General features: G+C 35.9%; 2 protein-coding genes across 9 annotated transcripts in view; one reads left to right on the forward strand and one right to left on the reverse strand.

The window, feature by feature from the left end:
• LOC133536274 (BTB/POZ domain-containing protein kctd15) overlaps positions 1-4,802 on the forward strand; it is a 108,381-nt gene extending 103,579 nt beyond the window's left edge. For all 7 annotated transcript variants that reach the window (XM_061876694.1, XM_061876717.1, XM_061876698.1 and 4 more), the window contains one exon: positions 2,117-4,802. In XM_061876694.1, coding sequence (XP_061732678.1) covers positions 2,117-2,275 — 159 coding nt within the window. In that variant the 3' untranslated portion in view covers positions 2,276-4,802. The remainder of the gene's footprint in view (positions 1-2,116) is intronic.
• A 5,551-nt stretch (positions 4,803-10,353) lies between these two features.
• LOC133536309 (transcription initiation factor TFIID subunit 4-like) overlaps positions 10,354-20,885 on the reverse strand; it is a 307,989-nt gene continuing 297,457 nt past the window's right edge. For both annotated transcript variants that reach the window (XM_061876744.1, XM_061876737.1), the window contains one exon: positions 10,354-13,856. In XM_061876744.1, coding sequence (XP_061732728.1) covers positions 13,689-13,856 — 168 coding nt within the window. In that variant the 3' untranslated portion in view covers positions 10,354-13,688. The remainder of the gene's footprint in view (positions 13,857-20,885) is intronic.

Here is a 20,885-nt window from a genome sequence, read left to right on the forward strand (position 1 = left end):
GTGTTCATATTTGGATATGGGTTAGGGTTGTTTTAGGGTTAAGGTTTGAGGAGGGTATGGTCTGTCTCATGGTTCCAAGTTAGTGCCAGGGTTTCCAGTTCGGGTTTGAAATGAGACATACTTGTCACAAATTAGAGTTAGGGTCAGGGTTGGGCTTCCAGAACGAAAACCGGTTTCGTTCTAAATTAGGGTTCACTTTTGGAAAGGGTATGGGACCAAAGTCAAGGTTTCACTCTACAGTTTGGGGTTCAAAATTAGGGTTTTCTTTTCAGGCATTCCATCTGGGTAAAACACATTAAAAGCCAATGTCGGGTTTAGGTTAGGCTTTGGATGAGTTAAATTAGGGTCAGGGTTTTAGTTAGACCGTTGATGTTTATATTTGGATATGGGTTAGGGTAGTTCTAGGGTTAGGGTTTGAGAAGGGTATGGTCTGTCTCATGGTTCCATGTTAGTGCCGGGGTTTCCAGTTCCGGTTTGAAATGAGAAGTTCTTGTCACGAATTTGAGTTAGGGTTAGGGTTGGGCTTCAAGAACGAAAACTAGTTTCGTTCTAAATTAGGGTTCAGTTTTGGAATCAGGGTAAGCGACCAAATTTAAGGTTTCACTCTACAGTTTGGGGTTCAAAGTTATGGTTTTCTTTTCAGGCATTCCATCTGGGTAATACACCTTAAAAGCCAAGGTCCGGTTTAGGTTAGGCTTTGGATGAGTTGGGTTGGGGTCAGGGTTTTAGTTGGACCGTTGATAAGTGTTTATATTTGGATATGGGTTAGGGTTGTTTTAGGGTTAAGGTTTGAGAAGGGTATGGTCTGTCTCATGGTTCCAAGTTAGTGCCAGGGTTTCCAGTTCGGGTTTGAAATGAGACATACTTGTCACAAATTAGAGTTAGGGTCAGGGTTGGGCTTCCAGAACGAAAACCGGTTTCGTTCTAAATTAGGGTTCACTTTTGGAAAGGGTATGGGACCAAAGTCAAGGTTTCACTCTACAGTTTGGGGTTCAAAATTAGGGTTTTCTTTTCAGGCATTCCATCTGGGTAATACACATTAAAAGCCAAGGTCGGGTTTAGGTTAGGCTTTGGATGAGTTAAATTAGGGTCAGGGTTTTAGTTGGACCGTTGATAAGTGTTTATATTTGGATATGGGTTAGGGTAGTTCTAGGGTTAGGGTTTGAGAAGGGTGTGGTCTGTCTCATGGTTCCAAGTTAATGCCAGGGTTTCCAGTTTGGGTTTGAAATGAGAAGTTCTTGTGACGAATTTGAGTTAGGGTTAGGTTTGGGCTTCCAGAACGAAAACCAGTTTTGTCCTAAATTAGGGTTCACTTTTGGAATCACAGTAAGGGATCCAAGTTAAGGTTTCACTCTACAGTTTGGGGTTCAAAGTGACAGTTTTCTTTTAAGGTATTCCATCTTGGTAAAACACATTAAAAGCCAAGGTCGGGTTTAGTCTTTTGGTTAGGGTTTGTGTTCAAGGGAAAGTTTTGGTCAAGGTTTTGATTTGGTTTAGTGTCTGGATTTTTTGGCTTCCTCCTCAGGGTTTGGGTGGTCAGTTGATACAAGTTGTCACGCCCATGGGATCATGTTTGGTTTTTATCATGTTTGGTTGTTTTTTTGGACAATCAGTTCCTGTTCCTGCACTTCCTTGTTTGTTTTGTTACCATAGCAACTTATTAGTTTCACCTGTCATGTCACGCACCTTTTCAATCACTGGTATTATTTAAACCTGTAGTTGCCAAGTGTTCAGCCTGGCGACTTTTCATATCCCTCAACTGTCTTCATGCCAAGCCATGCTGTTTTCTCATTCCCTTGTCTCAGTCACAGTAAGTTTTTGTTATTCATGTCACAGTGCAACTGTTTTGTTTCATGATTATAGTTTATAGCCTTTGTGCTAGTCTTTTGTTTTCTAGTCAAGTGTCCAGTTTGTTCTCCGCCCTCGTGCGCGCCTTTTGTTTGCTTCCTTTGTTTGTAATTTGTTAGTTTAAATAAATATGTACTCACATTCACGTCTCGCTCGTGCCAATTTCCCTTTGCGTCGGAGAAACAATCCACGCCCAAGTCCAAGTCCTGACATAAGTCCTGGCAGGTTTTGACGAGTCTTTAAACGTGTCGTCTTCTGGTCTTCGCAGGTCCTGGAGCGTCTCTTCCAGAAAGGCTTCAGCGTGGCGGCGTCGTGCGGCGGCGGCGTGGACTCGTCCCAGTTCAGCGAGTACGTGCTGTGTCGCGAGGACCGGCGGAGTCTGTCCATCAACACGCCCATCAGGATAAAACAAGAACCCTTAGACTAGACCCCTTCCCCCCCCGCCCGCCCGCCGCCATCCTGATGTCCACTTCCTGTCCTGAGTGGACCGGACCTGGACTCGGGAGACTTCCAGTAAGTTCCGGCAGGGGCTCGCTCGCCTCTGAGGAGAATGTAGACAACATCCGGGATCCCCACTAGGATCCAGTAGATCCCTTGGAGGATTACTTCTGGGACGCGAGGAAAGACGAGGACATGCCCACTCCTCCATGATGTCATCGCTCTTCTTCTCTTCTTCCTTCCAATCACGCCTCGCTGTTAAAAAAAAAGAGCATTCTTGGAATTATTTTCACCCGCTTTGCTCTTTCTGACCTTTTCTTGTCTTCTGGACAAGGAGCCAAGAAGATATTTTTGATTCTTCTTTTCACGTCTCTCAACATATCTTTCCACCTTTTGTCCCAGGGTGAAAAAGTACTCCAGCAAAAAGAGTGACCTGATCTTTTTCTTTGGCTTTTTTATTTTTTGCACTTAAAGGTTTCCACCGTGACAACAAACTAAGTCCACAAACACTCTGGTGTTTTGAAATATTGATTTTGTCTCTTTCACCCCCGGGAGAATGATGATTATTCGTTTTTTTAATCATGAAAATGGTTTAAAAAGGACATGAAATGTTTTTTTTAGCCACAACAAATGTCACGGTATAAAATATAAAAAAAAAACACATTTGGTGACGACAAATATGCGAGTAATTTTAAACAAAAGTTATATATTTTGTTTCATTTCATTCCATCACAAAAACGGCCACGCCCCCATTTTTTATTTACATGTTGATTCAAATTTTGAAAAAATTTGCTGGTATTTTTTATTTTAAAAAGTTAAAAAGATTTTTCCACCACAAAAAATGTAACACTTCTTTTCTGTTTTCTTAATCTCCTTAAAAAAAAATATTACCACTGTGATTAAGATAAAAACCTTTGGTGACCACAAATATATTTTTTATTTTTTGTTTTTGTTTTTTTAATTTTTGTTTTTTCATGACTACAACTTTTTTCTTTTTAATTATTCTATTACAAAAAAGGTAACGGTCCAAATTTTTTTTTGCCTTCTTTTAATAAAAATAAAAATATGTGGTCACAAAATTAAACTCTTAAATTTAAAAAAATATTTAGAAAAATATATGTAATTTTCTTATTCAAATTCAATGTGCCAGCAGAAAATAAAATGGTAAATAAAATAAAATCACAATGTGATTTTTGAATAAAAATATTTTTTTAATTTTACATTGTTTCAACAACAAACCAAACTTTTTTTTTTAAATGCTGTTTAGCCAATCAAACTAAATACTTCAAATGAATGAAAGAAAACCAGAGTATTATTTGAAACGGATCATGAAAATAAAGCAGTAAATTCATTTAAATGTTGAAAAATGACACAAAAAATACTTCTCAATTATTTACACTGAAATAATTTGTCTAATGTTGATCAAATTAGAAAACATCTGAATAAAGAAAGAACTAATTTAATCACCCCCTTTTTTTTAATTAAAAAAATATATATTTTCAATGAAAATTGAATATTCAGTAAATACAATTTTTCCTATTCTTTTGTCAAATGCTAGAGTGTATTTGTGAATTAAAAACAGATTCATTTACAGTACTTTTTTTTTTAAAAGAAGATAACATTTGAAAATACCTTAGTGGGCGTGGACGAGGCTTGTTTACAAAAAGAGCGCAGCTGAGACGGCGCACATGTTTGTGATTGTACAAAAATGTTTTATTTGTCACTTTTATTTCTAAGAAGAAGTGCGTCATAAAAATGTGTGCCGACTACAAACCGCTTTGTTCCTTGTGTGAGTCGACTACAGCCACAAACGGGATGAAAAGTGAAGTGGGGGAGGGTGGGGGGACAACAATTTATGATGTAAGACATTTTGTATTTTTTGCATCAAACATGGAGATTTGTGTGTGTGTGGCTTATTCGCTGTTTGTTGACAAAACAAACATATTTTTTTTTTTAATTTAGAAAATGAATCTATAAAAAAAAAGGATCGAAGCAGAGCCTCCAAAGGGGGGCGCACTCAAAGGGAATACGCAAAGCAGGCCAGTGGAGAACCGGAGCCAGCGCCCCCTACTGGTGCCTTCTGGAATGAAAAATCGCACCGCAACAACTTTTCTGTGCCGGAGTGACTTTTCCCAGGAGTCGCGTCCAAAACAAAAAAAAAACTTCGAACCTGACTTTTTCTCCCGGATTTTCAGAAGTTGGCCAAGTTTTATTTATTTCTTAGCCGACAATAACGCGATGAAGTCCTGACCACTTTTCTCAGACGCTGCCCCCTAGTGGAAACTCACTTGTACAGCAGAGTTGTTTTTTTGTTTTTTTTTAAAGCACCCCCCCCACTCAAAAAAAAGACGTTGTACATACGGATTTAAGCGTTTTAAAGGGTATAATAATAATATTATTAATATGTATATTATTTAAAATGTTTAAGAACAATTAGACTGTGGTATGATAAAGGGCATGTGTTTATTTGCAGTGACTTTTCTTGCATATTTGCGATAATAAAAGGATGTACTGGACCTCATTTGTCTTTGTCTCTTTTTTGCCTCCTTTATTCATCCCATTCAAGTAGAAAAACTGATATATGTACATTAAGATGATTGTCATACAATTTAAACATTTATATATATATATACATATAAAGAAATAGATTAATATATTCAAAATGTTATACTAGCTGAAATTACATTTTGGTGATAATAAAACGGAGTAATAAAGTATTAAAAAAAAGGGTTTATTTAATAATTAAATGTATTGAATATACTATAAAAACTAAGTATATTGTTCATATTTTTTAAGTTTTACTTTTCTATATACTAAATAATTTGTAATTATGCCTAATTGAGGTGGTACGTGTTTTTCTATTTAAAAATCTATTTATTTTTTATTTTAAAAAATGATGTTTTTTCCCAAAAAATATTGTACTAAAATCCTTTTTTTTTTTTAGGATTTGTAGCATGTGTAAAAATGTTTACTCTTCAGTTGGTAAAAGTTGCCGAAGCAAAAAAAAAAAAAAAAAAAAGAGTGATAAAAGGTGTAATGTTCAATGTTCATGCCAGGCCACTAGTTGGCAACGTTGTGACTGCACCTATAAAAAAAAAACCAAAACATCTTTAGCACACGCACAAACAAAACAACAGCTTGACCCGTCAAGGTTATGTTGGTGGTGGTGTATCACAGCTAGTGAGACCGAGACAATACTAGGCCGAAATCTTGAAAAAAATATTTAAAAATCCTATATTTTCCACTGAGTTAAATGGTTTGGTCTTTGCAAAAACAACCCACTTCATTATCGTCGGAAAGCTGGAGGGACTTTTTGTCTTTTTTCTTCTTCAGCCGGAAATAATGTTTTTTGCTGTGAAAGATCAAAACATCTTACCATATATATATATATATATGTACATATATACATACACACATATATATATTTATATTTGTATATATATATATACATATGTATGTATATATACATTATTATACACTTATACATACATACATTATTATATACTCATATATATATATATATATATATATATGTATGCACACATACACTTATATACAATAGTATATAAATAACATGATGTCTATATATACATACATATATATGTATGTATATATGCAAAGTGTGAGAATGAGATATGTATGTACATTATTATATACATACATATATATGTTTATATACGTACATATATATATATATACATACATATATATACATACAAACATATTCACATATACACATACATACACATATATATACATACATATTACATATATATACATACATATTACATATATATATATATATATATATATATATATATATATATATATATATACACACAGCCACGCACTGTGTATCAGAGCCCGCGAATTCAGTTAAAAACATATATAAGCAATATAATCTTTAATCGCTTTTTTTGCAGTATGTCTACAAAAACAGCAAATTCCTAAGAATATAAAAAATAAGAATAGTATTGATGAGAGAAGTTGGGTCCCCTGGTCCTGCGCTCCCTGGAAATGTGGCCCAGCTCAACAATTTGCCAAAAAAAAAGGGACAAAAGTCAGCAAGTGTTGAGTTTAGTAAACAGCTTATTTATTCCTTTACAAAATAGGTACAAATACATCAGTATTGTTTGTTTTTTGTCTGACACAAACAGGAAACTTCCAAGATATGTACAAGAGTTGTTTTTATACCAAAAATAAGGTGGTTCTAATAAACACATAGTCCGTCTGTAAACAATATTTACAAAATATCCTTACAGTCAATTTCTTCTTCAACTTTCTCAACCAACCTTTTGGCTAAAAAGCTGCAGCGGTACAAAGTGAGCTGATCCAAAATCAGTGAAGTCGATGCCGTCGTTTGTGCTTGTCCAAAAACACCAAAGTTATTTCAGGAAAAATGTGCATAAAAGCCATTTTTTCTTTTTGTTTTTTTTTCTAAAAAATAAAAAATAAAAAAACACAAGAAATAAAAATGCAAATATATTACAAGGTGAGACTTTCAATGTCAATACTGGTTCCTTTTTTCTACAAATATTCAAAGAAAAGGGTTGAATAAAAAAAATAAATCAAAAGTCAAACAAAAGTGCTGTTAAAATTCACAAAGCACAACAGAAGTTTGAAATGTTTCAAATTTGTGGAAATGTGACGACAATAAAAGCTGCATAGACCCAAATCTGACGTGAATCAATAAAAGCACATTTTTACATCACACAGAATTATTTAGAGTTCTTCAGAGAGGGAACAATGTGTCGCTAAAAATGACTTTTTTCACCTCCTTTGCGTTTTCTTTCTAGAAACATCATCAGCTGCATCCTCAAAACAAAGCAGGCTTGAAAACAATCAAGAAAAATGATTCCTAACAAATACTGGAAAATGTGAACACGACCAAAGCGTACCCGATTAGGACAACACTGAAAAGAAATTATTTCTCAAAAATCAGGGGCATTTTTTAGGGGGGAAAATGCAGTTATTTTTTGGCCGCAAAAATTGTGAATTTCCAAAAAAAAGGCACATTTTGTAAAAAGAAAAACAGAATAATTTTTTCAGAAGAAAGAAGATCGTAGATTTGATTTTTGGTAAAAAGTTGTAACCTATGAGAATAAAGTAGTTGTTTTTTCCCCCATTTTTTTTAATTACTTTTTTTTAACTAAAATAAAAAATAATAAACATTTTCTAAGAAATTATTTTTTTAGAAAATTATAAAAAATAAAAAAATAAAAACATTTTTTTTGTAAAAAGAAAAACGGAATCTTTTTTTGTTTTTTAGGAAGAAATTGTATGTGAAAAAGATCATATAGTAGATTTTTGGTAAAAAGTCAAAACTTACCAGAATAAAGTAGTTTTTTAAAAACTACTTTCAATTACTTTTTCAATTAAAATAAACCACAACAAAAAGATTTATTAAAAAAATGAATTATATATATATATATATATATATATATATATATATATATATAATATTTTTTTTTTATAAATCTTTTTGTTGTGGTTTATTTTATTCTGGTAAGTTTTGACTATATATATATATATATATATATATATATATATATATATATATATATATATATATCCATCCATCATCTTCCGCTTATCCGAGGTCGGGTCGCGGGGGCAACAGCCTAAGCAGGGAAACCCAGACTTCCCTCTCCCATGCCACTTCGTCTAGCTCTTCCCGGGGGATCCCGAGGCGTTCCCAGGCCAGCCGGGAGACATAGTCTTCCCAACGTGTCCTGGGTCTTCCCCGTGGCCTCCTACCGGTTGGACGTGCCCTAAACACCTCCCTAGGGAGGCGTTCGGGTGGCATCCTGACCAGATGCCCGAACCACCTCATCTGGCTCCTCTCGATGTGAAGGAGCAGCGGCTTTACTTTGAGTTCCTCCCGGATGACAGAGCTTCTCACCCTATCTCTAAGGGAGAGCCCCGCCACACGGCGGAGGAAACTCATTTCGGCCGCTTGTACCCGTGATCTTATCCTTTCGGTCATGACCCAAAGCTCATGACCATAGGTGAGGATGGGAACGTAGATCGACCGGTAAATTGAGAGCTTTGCCTTCCGGCTCAGCTCCTTCTTCACCACAACGGACCGTTACAACGTCCGCATTACTGAAGACGCCGCACCGATCCGCCTGTCGATCTCACGATCCACTCTTCCCTCACTCGTGAACAAGACTCCTAGGTACTTGAACTCCTCCACTTGGGGCAGGGTCTCCTCCCCAACCCGGAGATGGCACTCCACCCTTTTCCAGGCGAGAACCATGGACTCGGACTTGGAGGTGCTGATTCTCATTCCGGTCGCTTCACACTCGGCTGCGAACCGATCCAGTGAAAGCTGAAGATCCCGGTCAGATGAAGCCATCAGGACCACATCATCTGCAAAAAGCAGAGACCTAATCCCGTGGCCACCAAACCGGAACCCCTCAACGCCTTGACTGCGCCTAGAAATTCTGTCCATAAAAGTTATGAACAGAATCGGTGACAAAGGACAGCCTTGGCGGAGTCCAACCTTCACTGGAAACGTGTCCGACTTACTGCCAGCAATGCGGACCAAGCTCTGACACTGATCATACAGGGAGCGGACCGCCACAATAAGACAGTCCGATACCCCATACTCTCTGAGGACTCCCCACAGGACTTCCCGAGGGACACGGTCGAATGCCTTCTCCAAGTCCACAAAGCACATGTAGACTGGTTGGGCAAACTCCCATGCACCCTCAAGAACCCTGCCGAGAGTATAGAGCTGGTCCACAGTTCCACGACCAGGACGAAAAAAAACATACATATATATATATATATATATATATATATATATATATATATATATATATATATGTATTTTTACCACAAGTGTGAATTTCCAAGAATAAGTCACATTTTTTTAAAATAAAAACAGAATAATTGTATGTGAATAAGATCGTATATTTGAGTTTTGGTAAAAACTCATAACTTAACAGAATAAAGTATTTTTTTAGACAAATGTTAACTTCTTTTTGAAGTAAAAAATAATAAAATTATTCTATTTTTCTTTGTATTTTATTTGATTAATTTAAAATTATTATTATTATTATTATTTTTTACCGCAGAAAGTGTAAATTTCCAAGAAAACTTAAATTTTTTTAAAAGAAAAACAGAATTATTGTATGTAAATAACATCATATATTAATTTTGGGTAAAAAGTCATAACCTGTGAGAATAAAGTATTATTATTATTATTATTTTTAATATTTTTAAAATATTGTTTTTAACTAAAAAAAAAAACCTTTCAAAAAAGATTTATTTTTCTAAATAATATGTTCTTTCAAAAAAATGTAAAAAAACAAAACAAAAATTATGTTTGTGAAAAGAAACAGAATAATTGTTTTGGTTTTTTTTAGGAAGAAATTGTATGTGAATAAGATTGAATATTTGATTTTTGGTTAAAAAAAAAAGAAAATTGTAACTTACCAAAATGAAATAGTTCTTTAAAACATTTTTTAACTACTTTTCAAACTAAAAAAAAACAAGATTTTTTTTTTAAATTTTCAAATAAATTATTTATTTCATTTTTTTACCACAGAAAGTGTGAATTTCCAACAATAAGTCAAATTTTGTCAAATGAAATACAGAATAATTGTATTGAGTTTTTGTTAAAAAGTTGTAACCTACCAGAATTTTTTTTAACAATTTTTAACTACTTTTTGAACTAAAAATTATTGATTTTTATTTTTTTTGTATGATTGTTCTTGTTGTGACCTTTCAGGAACAAATAAATTAGATTTCATTCATAAAAATTGTAATCTAAAAATATATTTTAGATACAACGTATTTTTGGTATTAAGTGGTAATCTTGTACAATTAAATTAATTAATATATTTTTTCCCGCAAGGAAAAGTAGTTTATTTGTGCGGAAAGAAAGGACATTTAAAAATAGACAAAAAAAGTGGCATTTAAAACAAAAAATGTGAATAGTGGTCAAAGTTGTATTTTTTCAAATATATATATATATATATATATATATATATATATATATATATATATATGTATATATATATATATATATTTTTTTTTTGAATTAAAAAGTAGTGTAATAGAAAATTGGAAAAAAATGGGCCTATTATCCATAAGCAACTTTTCTTGCCAATTAGTGCCTGTTTTTGTGGATTTGGGGTCTGCAGAAGTCCCGGAAATGTGAAGGCATGACAGAGATGTTTATAAAACAATCTTGCCTTCCATGTCCTACATCGGCAGATATTTCCATAGATGCAAAAAATGTACCCAAAGACCTTTGCACTAGTCCGCCACTGTAGCCAGTAAGCTCCTATCCTCTTGTAGTGGGGCAGACTGGCTCGTACAAGCACATGCATCCTCCACTGTTGTTATTTGTATTGCAAAACCGCGTAAAGTTCTAACTTATATCTGTCAGTAGACTCGCTGTGGAAGCGCTAATAACTACAACAAAGATGACGGGGAGAAGACGCTGTCGAAATGGAGGCACATAATTAAGACCGACCACAAAACGTTACATTCTGAAGAGATGGCCATAAAGCGTCTTGAATATGATTGCAAAACATAATCGATGTAACATTTTGACCAACAAAACCAGCATTACTTGTTATGTAGACCACAAGGAAGTGTTTTCAATGTAGAAATAAATCCCAACATGACCCCTTTAGAGGGGAGGGGATAAGTGTTGTTAAAAGCAAACTGCAATATATATATTTTTTTCCTTATCATTCCCAATCCTTATATGAGACAAGAACACATGTTTTTCTTTTTTATACATTTTAATTAGTATAATATGGCAAGTAACGGGACTATTTTTACTCTAAAAAACATCCCAAAACGGCCAAAAATACACCATCTACATATTGTGACCTGCATATGAACCAAGTATTAGCAATATTGATTTCTGCTCCGCCGCTCCCAGTCTGTGGAACGCTCTCCCTGACCACCTGAAGACACCACAGACTGTGAATGCTTTTTAAAAAAAGGCTTAAAAACCCTTTCTTTTTAAAAAAGCCTTTATTTTTAATTTTTATTATATACATACTAGTTTTAGCTATTTGGCTGTTGTTTTTATTTGTATTTATTTTTATTATATTTTTATTGTTTTTAATACACTAGCACTTTGAGTTTGTTTAATCAATGTAGAGGTTTTTTATTTACAAATAAAATATATTATAATTATTATTATTATTATCAATATTCATATTATAAAGGATAACACAGACACACTACCAGACTATAAGCTGTTATTTTTTCCCCACCCTTTTAACACGGTGCGGCCAAATTGATAGATTTTTCTTCTTTAACGAGCACAATGTGTTGTATTCAACAAATAGTATTCATTAAACACCCACAGAGACAGAAAAGTTGTGTTATTGTTTGTGCTGTGGCGTTATCTTTTGGACGAGTTCGTCTCCAGTATCCCCATCTGTTTAGTGCTTTAAACCAGAAGTATAAGTGCCTTTCCGTCGACTAGTCCTCCATAGCGTTTCTAATCGAATGGATTCTTCATTCATCGCTCCAAGCAAGGTTGGTAAGTTTTAAAACATAACTAAAACAATTAGTTTTTAATGCATATTTCTACGTGCTGTTGTAATGTAATCAAGCAAGCATCGTTAGCACTACTGAATATGCTAACACGTTTACAAGTGTCTGTATTATCATTACTAACTTACAAAGACATACTTTTTGTAATGTTTCAGTTTCGTGAATTTACCAAAAATGGACAGCTAGCTTGCGCAGGCCGTGGGTCCATGACAATGACTTCTGTTTTGTCTGATCAGCCGTTTTACTGCCGTATGACAAGCATCATTTGGAAACAATTAAGGTATGTAAATAATACACCTTTACAAAATATGTTGTACCGGTGTATAACTGCGGCTAATAGTCCGGTGCGACTAATTTATTTCTACATCAACAATATTGTTTGGCTGAATGGACAGGACAGATTTAAAAAAATAGATAAAAAATAAAAAATTAAAACATATATATATATATATATATATATATGGACTCTTGCGACTGTGTTGGATCCATTATGGATTGAACTTTCACAGTATCATGTTAGACCCGCTCGACATCCATTGCTTTCCTCCTCTCCAAGGTTTTCATAGTCATCATTGTCACTGACGTCCCACTGGGTGTGAGTTTTCCTTGCCCTTATGTGGGCCTACCGAGGATGTCGTAGTGGTTTGTGCAGCCCTTTGAGACACTAGTGATTTAGGGCTATATAAGTAAACATTGATTGATTGATTGATATATATATGTGTGTGTGTATATAAATATATATATCCATATATAAGTATATATAGATGTATATGTATATATATATAGGTATATAAACAAAAAATATATATAAGTATATATATATATATATATATATATATATATATATATATATATACATATATATATATATATATATATATAAGTATATTAATCGATAGGCTCCAGAAACCCCCGCGACCCCGAAAGGGACAAGCGGTAGAAAATGGATTGATGGATGGATTTTTGAAGTACAAATGAAAATTGCGATTCATTCGAAAACCCCTAATATATACTTTCGAATGTAGGATGTGTTTAGAGCCTTTAATAAGCAGAATAGAGTGAATTCCATTTCCTCTATTGTTAGCTGACTTTTGCTAGTGTTTGTTTATGATTTAGAATGCATAAAAAATAAAAAACAAAACATGTGTGCTTGTCTCAAACATAATCGTGCAAAAATAAATAATTGTAAAAAATCATTTTAAAAAAAATAAAATTACTGACCATATTTTTTGAAGTTAGTCGGGGGAAAAAAAATACTTAAAGTTGTATGTAAAAACAAAAAAATTTTTTTTTAATCTTATTATTTTTTTATAATTGATACTCTTTTCACAGATAAAAATCTTGATCTCACAAATTAAAGTTGTATTTTTATAAGGAAATAATTATCATTCAGGAATGAAGTCGTACTTTTAAGGGCAGGTAAAATAAAACTTTTTCACTTGTTTGAACAAGTGAATACGTTTTTTTTCTTGTGGCTTTAGGCCACTTCATTTTGGTGATTTAACAGTTTTCTTTTCAGTGTTGCGGTTGCTATGACAACGGTTGTCAAAAAAAAAAAATCTTCCTTGTTTTTAAGGTGATTGTAAGGATTATTTACACCAGGAAGATGATTTTCCTTGATGAAGACAAAGTGAATAAATAGCAACAGGACGTCCTTATATGGTCGTGATGTCAGAGACTTTGGGGCGAGAAGAGGAAATGTGAAGCGTTAAAAAGAATTAAAAAAAAAAGATGGCGGCCCCTCAATGAAGCTAAGACATCAACAACCTTTTCTCTTCAGAAAATCTCGACAGGAAGTCACCTGCTGCAACGCAGAGCTGACACCTGATCTGAAGGCACCTGGCTGAAGGACGAGGACGAGGACGAGGACGCTACTTGAGGAGGGCGCGGTAGAGGAGCAGCGAGTGGGCGGTCTCTCTCTCCTGCTCCATGAAGAAGATGATGTCCCTGAGGTTGACGCGTGTGATGCGCTGCCGGGCGTACTGCCGTGACGAGGAGGCGGGCGTGGTCGAGGAGCCCGCCGGGGAGCCCACCGAAACCTGAGGATAACAAACGAACGTTTTAATATACAAAACGTCTCAAATGGTTCTAAGGCTCTGAAGATAAACATAGAGGATCTTTGACTAGCCCTTTTGCAGCCGATTCCTACAAAAAACTGCAGATCGTATTGAGGATCTTTGAGTCATATAGAGGAGCTTGGACAAGGATTTCTTTTTTTAAGACCTTAAGTCCTTAAAAACAGCAGAGCAGTCCTGTTAATTAGAAGATCTTTATCCAGGGTTTTGCAGCAAATCACTACAAAAACAGCAGAGAGCTAATAGTCCTATAGAGGATCTTTGACAAGGACTTTTTTTAAGGCGGTCCTTAAAAACGGCATTGCAATCCTGTGAAATAGAAGATATTTATCCAGGGTTTTACAGCAAATCACTACAAAAACAGCAGAGAGCTAATAGTCGTATAGAGGATCTTTGACAAGGACTTTTTTTTAAGGCGGTACTTAAAAACAGCATTGCAATCCTGTGACATAGAAGATATTTACCCAGGGTTTTGCAGCAAATCACTATAAAAACAGTAGAGCTCTAATAGTTGTGTAGAGGATCTTTGACAAGGACTTTTTTTAAGGCGGTCCTTAAAAACAGCATTGCAATCCTGTGGAATAGAAGATCTTTATCCAGGGTTTTACAGCAAATCACTACAAAAACAGTAGAGCGCTAATAGTCGTATAGAAGATCTTTGACAAGGACTTTTTTTTAAGGCGGTCCTTAAAAACAGCATTGCAATCCTGTGAAATAGAAGATATTCATCCAGGGTTTTGCAGCTAATCACTATAAAAACAGTAGAGAGCTAATAGTCGTATAGAGGATCTTTGACAAGGACTTTTTTTTTAAGGCGGTCCTTAAAAACAGCAGAGTAATCCTGTGAAATAGAACATATTTATCCAGGGTTTTGCAGCAAATCACTATAAAAACAGTAGAGCGCTAATAGTTGTGTAGAGGATCTTTGACAAGGACTTTTTTTAAGGCGGTCCTTAAAAACAGCATTGCAATCCTGTGAAATAGAAGATATTTATCCAGGGTTTTACAGAAAATCACTACAAAAACAGCAGAGAGCTAATAGTCGTACAGAGGATCTTTGACAAGGACTTTTTTTTAAGGCGGTACTTAAAAACAGCATTGCAATCCTGTTAAATAGAAGATATTTATCCAGGGTTTTACAGAAAATCACTACAAAAACAGCAGAGAGCTAATAGTCGTATAGAGGATCTTTGACAAGGACTTTTTTTTAAGGCGGTACTTAAAAACAGCATTGCAATCCTGTTAAATAGAAGATATTTATCCAGGGTTTTACAGCAAATTACTACAAAAACAGCAGAGAGCTAATAGTCGTATAGAGGATCTTTGACAAGGAATTTTTTTAAGGCGGTCCTTAAAAACAGCATTGCAATCCTGTGAAATAGAAGATATTTATCCAGGGTTTTACAGCAAATCACTACAAAAACAGCAGAGAGCTAATAATCGTATAGAGGATCTTTGACAAGGACTTTTTTTTAAGGCGGTACTTAAAAACAGCATTGCAATCCTGTGTAATAGAAGATATTTATCCAGGATTTTGCAGCAAATCACTATAAAAACAGTAGAGCGCTAATAATCGTATAGAGGATCTTTGACAATGACTTTTTTTTTAAGCCAGCCCTTAAAAACAGCAGAGCAATCCTGTGAAATAGAAGATCTTTATCCAGGGTTTTACAGCAAATCACTACAAAAAGAGTAGAGCGCTAATAGTCGTATAGAGGATCTTTGACAAGGACTTTTTTTAAAGGCAGTCCTTAAAAACAGCATTGCAATCCTGTGAAATAGAAGATCTTTATACAGGGTTTTGCAGCAAATCACTACAAAAACAGTAGAGCACTAATAGTCGTATAGAGGATCTTTGACAAGGACTTTTTTTAAGGCAGTCCTAAGTGAATCCTTTTTTTTTTTTGTCATGAAAAAGGGACGTTTTTGTCATGAAAAAGGGAGTTTTTTTCCATAGTTTTTCAGCAAATTCCTAAAAAAAAAATAGAGAGCTAATAGTCATATAGTGGATCTTTGACAAGGATTTCTTTTTTAAGACGGTCCTTAAAAACAGCCGAGCAATCCTGTGAAATAAAAGATCTTTGTCCAGGGTTTTGAAAAAAAATCGCTACAAAAACAGTAGAGTTAAAGGTCATATAGAGGATCTTTGAGTTGTATAGAGGATCTTTGACAAGGATTTATTTTTTAGGCGGTCCTTAAAAACAGCAGAGGAATCCTTTGAAATAGAAGATCTTTACCAAGGGTTATTTCAGCAAAGTTCTACAAAAAACAAGAGCGCGCTAAAGGTTATATGGAGGACCTTTGAGTCGTAGAGAGGATCTTTGAGTTGTACTGAGGATCTTTAACATTTTATTTTTATTTTTAAGACAGTCCTTAAAAAAGCAGAGCGATCCTGTGAAATAGAAGATCTTTAGCCATGGTTTTGCAGCAAATCACTACAAAAACAGTAGAGCTATTTGTCGTATAGAGGATCTTTGACAAGGACATTTTTTAAGGTGGTTCTTAAAAACAGCAAGATTTTTTATCCAGGGTTTTTGCAGCGAATCCCTACAAAAACAGTAGAGCTAAAGGTAATATAGAGGATCTTTAAATCATAAAGAGGATCTTTGGGAACCAATAATTTACTGTGGGACCCCATTTTGATGACTTGATGGGGTCCCTGGCTGTGGCCTGCGGGCCGGTTCTAATACTAATCAAATATCATCCCGGGGGCCATAGATAATTAGTTATTTTGTATTATTATTTTTTTTTTTTTAAGAATTAAGTAACATTCATAACAAACTTTTTCTAAAAAATGATATAGAATGTGAGATATAACAGGATAATGCATACATTTATCATTTGTTTTTAAAACAGTTACAAAAAAGTGGGACCCCAATAATTTATTGTGGGACCTCAAAAATTTATTGTGGGACCCAATTTTGATGACTTGATGGGGTCCCTGGGACCCCATTTTGAAAATCCCTAGCGCCAACACGGATGGAGTAATAGTGCGTCTAAAACAGCAGCAGGTGGCTGTGGGCTGCGGGCCGGTTCTAATACTAATCAAATATCATCCCGGGGGCCATAGATAATTTAGTTATTTTGTATTATTTTTTTATGAATTAAGTAACATTCATAACAACATTTTTCTAAAAAATAATATAGAATGTGAGATATAACAAGATAATGCATACATTTATCATTTGTTTTTAAAACAGTTACAAAAAAGTGGGACCCCAAAAATGTATTGTGGGACCCAATTTTGATGACTTGATGGGGTCCTGGGACCCCATTTTGAAAATCCCTAGCGCCAACACGGATGGAGTAATAGTGCGTCTAAAACAGCAGCAGGTGGCTGTGGACTGCGGGCCGGTTCTAATACTAATCAAATATCATCCCGGGGGCCATAGATAGTTAGTTATTTTGTATTATTATTATTTTTTATGAATTAAGTAACATTCATAACAAACTTTTTCTAAAAAAATAATATAGAATGTGAGATATAACAGGATAATGCATACATTTATCATTTGTTTTCAAAACGCTTACAAAAAAGTGGGACCCCAGAAATATACTGCGGGACCCCATTTTGATGACTTGATTTTGAAAATTCCGAGCGCCATCACGGATGGGGTATTGGTGCGTGCAAAACAGCAGCAAGTGGCTGTGGCCTGCGGGCTGGTTCCAATACTAATCAAATATCATGCCGGGGGCCATAGATAATTAGTTATTTTGTCCATCCATCCATTTCCTACCACTTGTCCCTTTTTCATAATTTTTTATTTCATGAATGAAGTAACGTTTATGACAACCTTTTTTCAAAACACAATATAGAATGTGAGACATAACAGGATAATGCATACATTTATCATTTGTTTATAAAACAGTTACAAAAAAGTGGGACCCCAAAAATGTATTGTGGGACCCCATTTTGATGACTTGATGGGGTCCCATTTTGAAAATTCCTAGCGCCAATACGGATGGAGTAATAGTGCGTCTAAAACAGCAGCAGGTGGCTGTGGCCTGCGGGCCGGTTCTAATACTAATCACATATCATCCCAGGGGCCCTAGATAATTTGTTATTTTGTAGTATTTTATTTTTTTAATGAATTAAGTAACATTTATGTCAACTTTTTTCTAAAAAACAATATAGAATGTGAGATATAACAAGATAATGCATACATTTACTATTTGTTTTCCAAATGGTTACAAAAAAGTGGGACTAATCAAATATCATCCCGGGGGCCATAGATAATTAGTTATTTTGTATTATTATTTTTTTTTTTATGAATTAAGTAACATTCATAACAAACTTTTTCTAAAAAATAATATAGAATGTGAGATATAACAGGATAATGCATACATTTATCATTTGTTTTCAAAACGCTTACAAAAAAGTGGGACCCCAGAAATGTACTGTGGGACCCCATTTTGATGACTTGATGGGGTCCCTGGGACCACATTTTGAAAATTCCTAGCGCCAACGCGGATGGAGTAATAGTGCGTCTAAAACCGCAGCAGGTGGCTGTAGCCTGCGGGCCGGTTCTAATACTAATCAAATATCATCCCGGGGGCCATAGATAGTTAGTTATTTTGTATTATTATTTTTTTTTTATGAATTAAGTAACATTCATAACAAACTTTTTCTAAAAAATAATATAGAATGTGAGATATAACAGAATAATGCATACATTTATCATCCATCCATCCATCCATTTTCTACCGCTTATTCCCTTTCGGGGTCGCGGGGGGCGCTGGCGCCTATCTCAGCTACAATTTGTTTACAAAACGCTTACAAAAAAGTGGGACCCCAGAAATATACTGCGGGACCCCATTTTGATGACTTGATTTTGAAAATTCCTAGGGCCATCACGGATGGGGTATTGGTGCGTGCAAAACAGCAGCAAGTGGCTGTGGCCTGCGGGCTGGTTCCAATACTAATCAATTTTGTCCATCCATCCATTTTGTACCACTTGTCCCTTTTTCATAATTTTTTATTTTATGAATGAAGTAACGTTTATGACAACCTTTTTTCAAAACACAATATCGAATGTGAGACATAACAGGATAATGCATACATTTACCATTTGTTTATAAAACAGTTACAAAAAAGTGGGACCCCAAAAATTTATTGTGGGACCCCATTTTGATGACTTGATGGGGTCCCATTTTGAAAATTCCTAGCGCCAATACGGATGGAGTAATAGTGCGTCTAAAACAGCAGCAGGTGGCTGTGGCCTGCGGGCCGGTTCTAATACTAATCACATATCATCCCAGGGGCCCTAGATAATTTGTTATTTTGTAGTATTTTATTTTTTTAATGAATTAAGTAACATTTATGTCAACCTTTTTCTAAAAAACAATATAGAATGTGAGATATAACAAGATAATGCATACATTTACTATTTGTTTTCAAAATGGTTACAAAAAAGTGGGACTAATCAAATATCATCCCGGGGGCCGTTGGGCCTTGACTTTGACGCCCCTGCCTTAAGACAACAGGACCGACATAATGGTGTTCAAATAATCAATCATTTATGGACAATTAGAAAAACGTATTGCTTGACGGCGGCCCCGACTCAAGCCGTCTCTCGGATCTAATGAGGTCAATCACAGCTGACCATGTGTGAAAGACGAGCCCGCCCCCGGCCGCGCCAATTACCACCAATCTTAAGGACGCCTGGTGACGGCGTCCGCCAATCAAAGCCATGCATCCACCTGGACAGATGGACAAGGACTAACCACAGGGGGGGCATGTCGGCGCGGTGAGCGGGCGGAGCTGGACGAGGGGGGGAGAGTGTAGTCCCTGCGGCGACGGGAGGAGCCTCAAGTGATGCAAACGCAGACGGAAAGGTCAGCGCTTGGACGGAAACTCGCCGAAAACCGGGGAGAGTTTGTTCCCGTCCTCGCTCGAGCAGCAGCAGGATGGTGGAGACGAGCAAGTACTGGCTTTGATTGCCGTGGAAAAAAAAAAAACAGGGGTCACGGCGGGTAAAATGAAGGAAGTTTAAAAAAAAAAAAAAAAAAAAAAGATACCAAATCCAAATCACGAAGAACCAGGAGGCAAACAAACAGCATCTGTCATTTTATCTGTGACGGACGCTCCCAGGCGTCATGTCACACGACATATCCGTCGTAACGCAACGCGCCGGAATACTTCGATACATCTCTTTAGACGTTTGACTTGTTTTCCGGAACAGGAACAGGAACACATAAGAGGAAGGGGGGGGTGGGTCCACAACACGGCACACCAACACGGAACTCCGAAGTCCATAAAATAGTCAAGTTTCATGTTTTTTTTGTCCTCAATATTGTCATTTGCTTTCATTCCTACGGAATTAATATCCATCCATCCATTTCCTACCGCTTGTCCCTTTTGGGGTCGCGCGTGGGTGCTGGAGCATAAAGCATTGAAATTGTTTTAGTTTAGCTGGAGCTTACACTACATGGTAGAGATGCGCGGATAGGCAATTATATCATCCGCAACCGCATCACTAAATTCGTCAACCACCCGCCATGCACCCGAACCAATATTTTATCAGAACCGTAACCGCCCGCCACCCGCCCGTTGTTATAAATCCGGAATTGGCAACCTTTACCACAAAAAGAGCTAGTTTGAGCCGTGTCACAAAGTAAAGAAGGCAATGGGAGCCGCTAACATTCTCGCGTATATCCGATGGTGCTCATCCAGATCACGAGAAAAAGGGCGTGCTGTGAAGCCGTTGCCTTTGACGCCTTCCACAACATGTGCGATCCGTTTGCCAGTCCAGCAAGATGCTGCATGCAGCTTCATCAAACACACGTACGAGATTGAAAGGCATACTGGGTGATACAGAGTACACTGATGGTTGTGACGTAAACAATTCTAACACTCTTACTAATATGCGCCACGCTGTGAAGCCACACCAAACAAGAATGACAAACAAATTTCGGGAGAACATCCGCATAGTAACACAACATAAACGCAACACAACAAATACCCAGAATTCTTTGCATCCATGAAAATTCCGG

The sequence above is a fragment of the Nerophis ophidion genome, linkage group LG02 (genome assembly GCF_033978795.1).
Source record: "Nerophis ophidion isolate RoL-2023_Sa linkage group LG02, RoL_Noph_v1.0, whole genome shotgun sequence".
Classification (NCBI taxonomy): domain Eukaryota; kingdom Metazoa; phylum Chordata; class Actinopteri; order Syngnathiformes; family Syngnathidae; genus Nerophis; species Nerophis ophidion.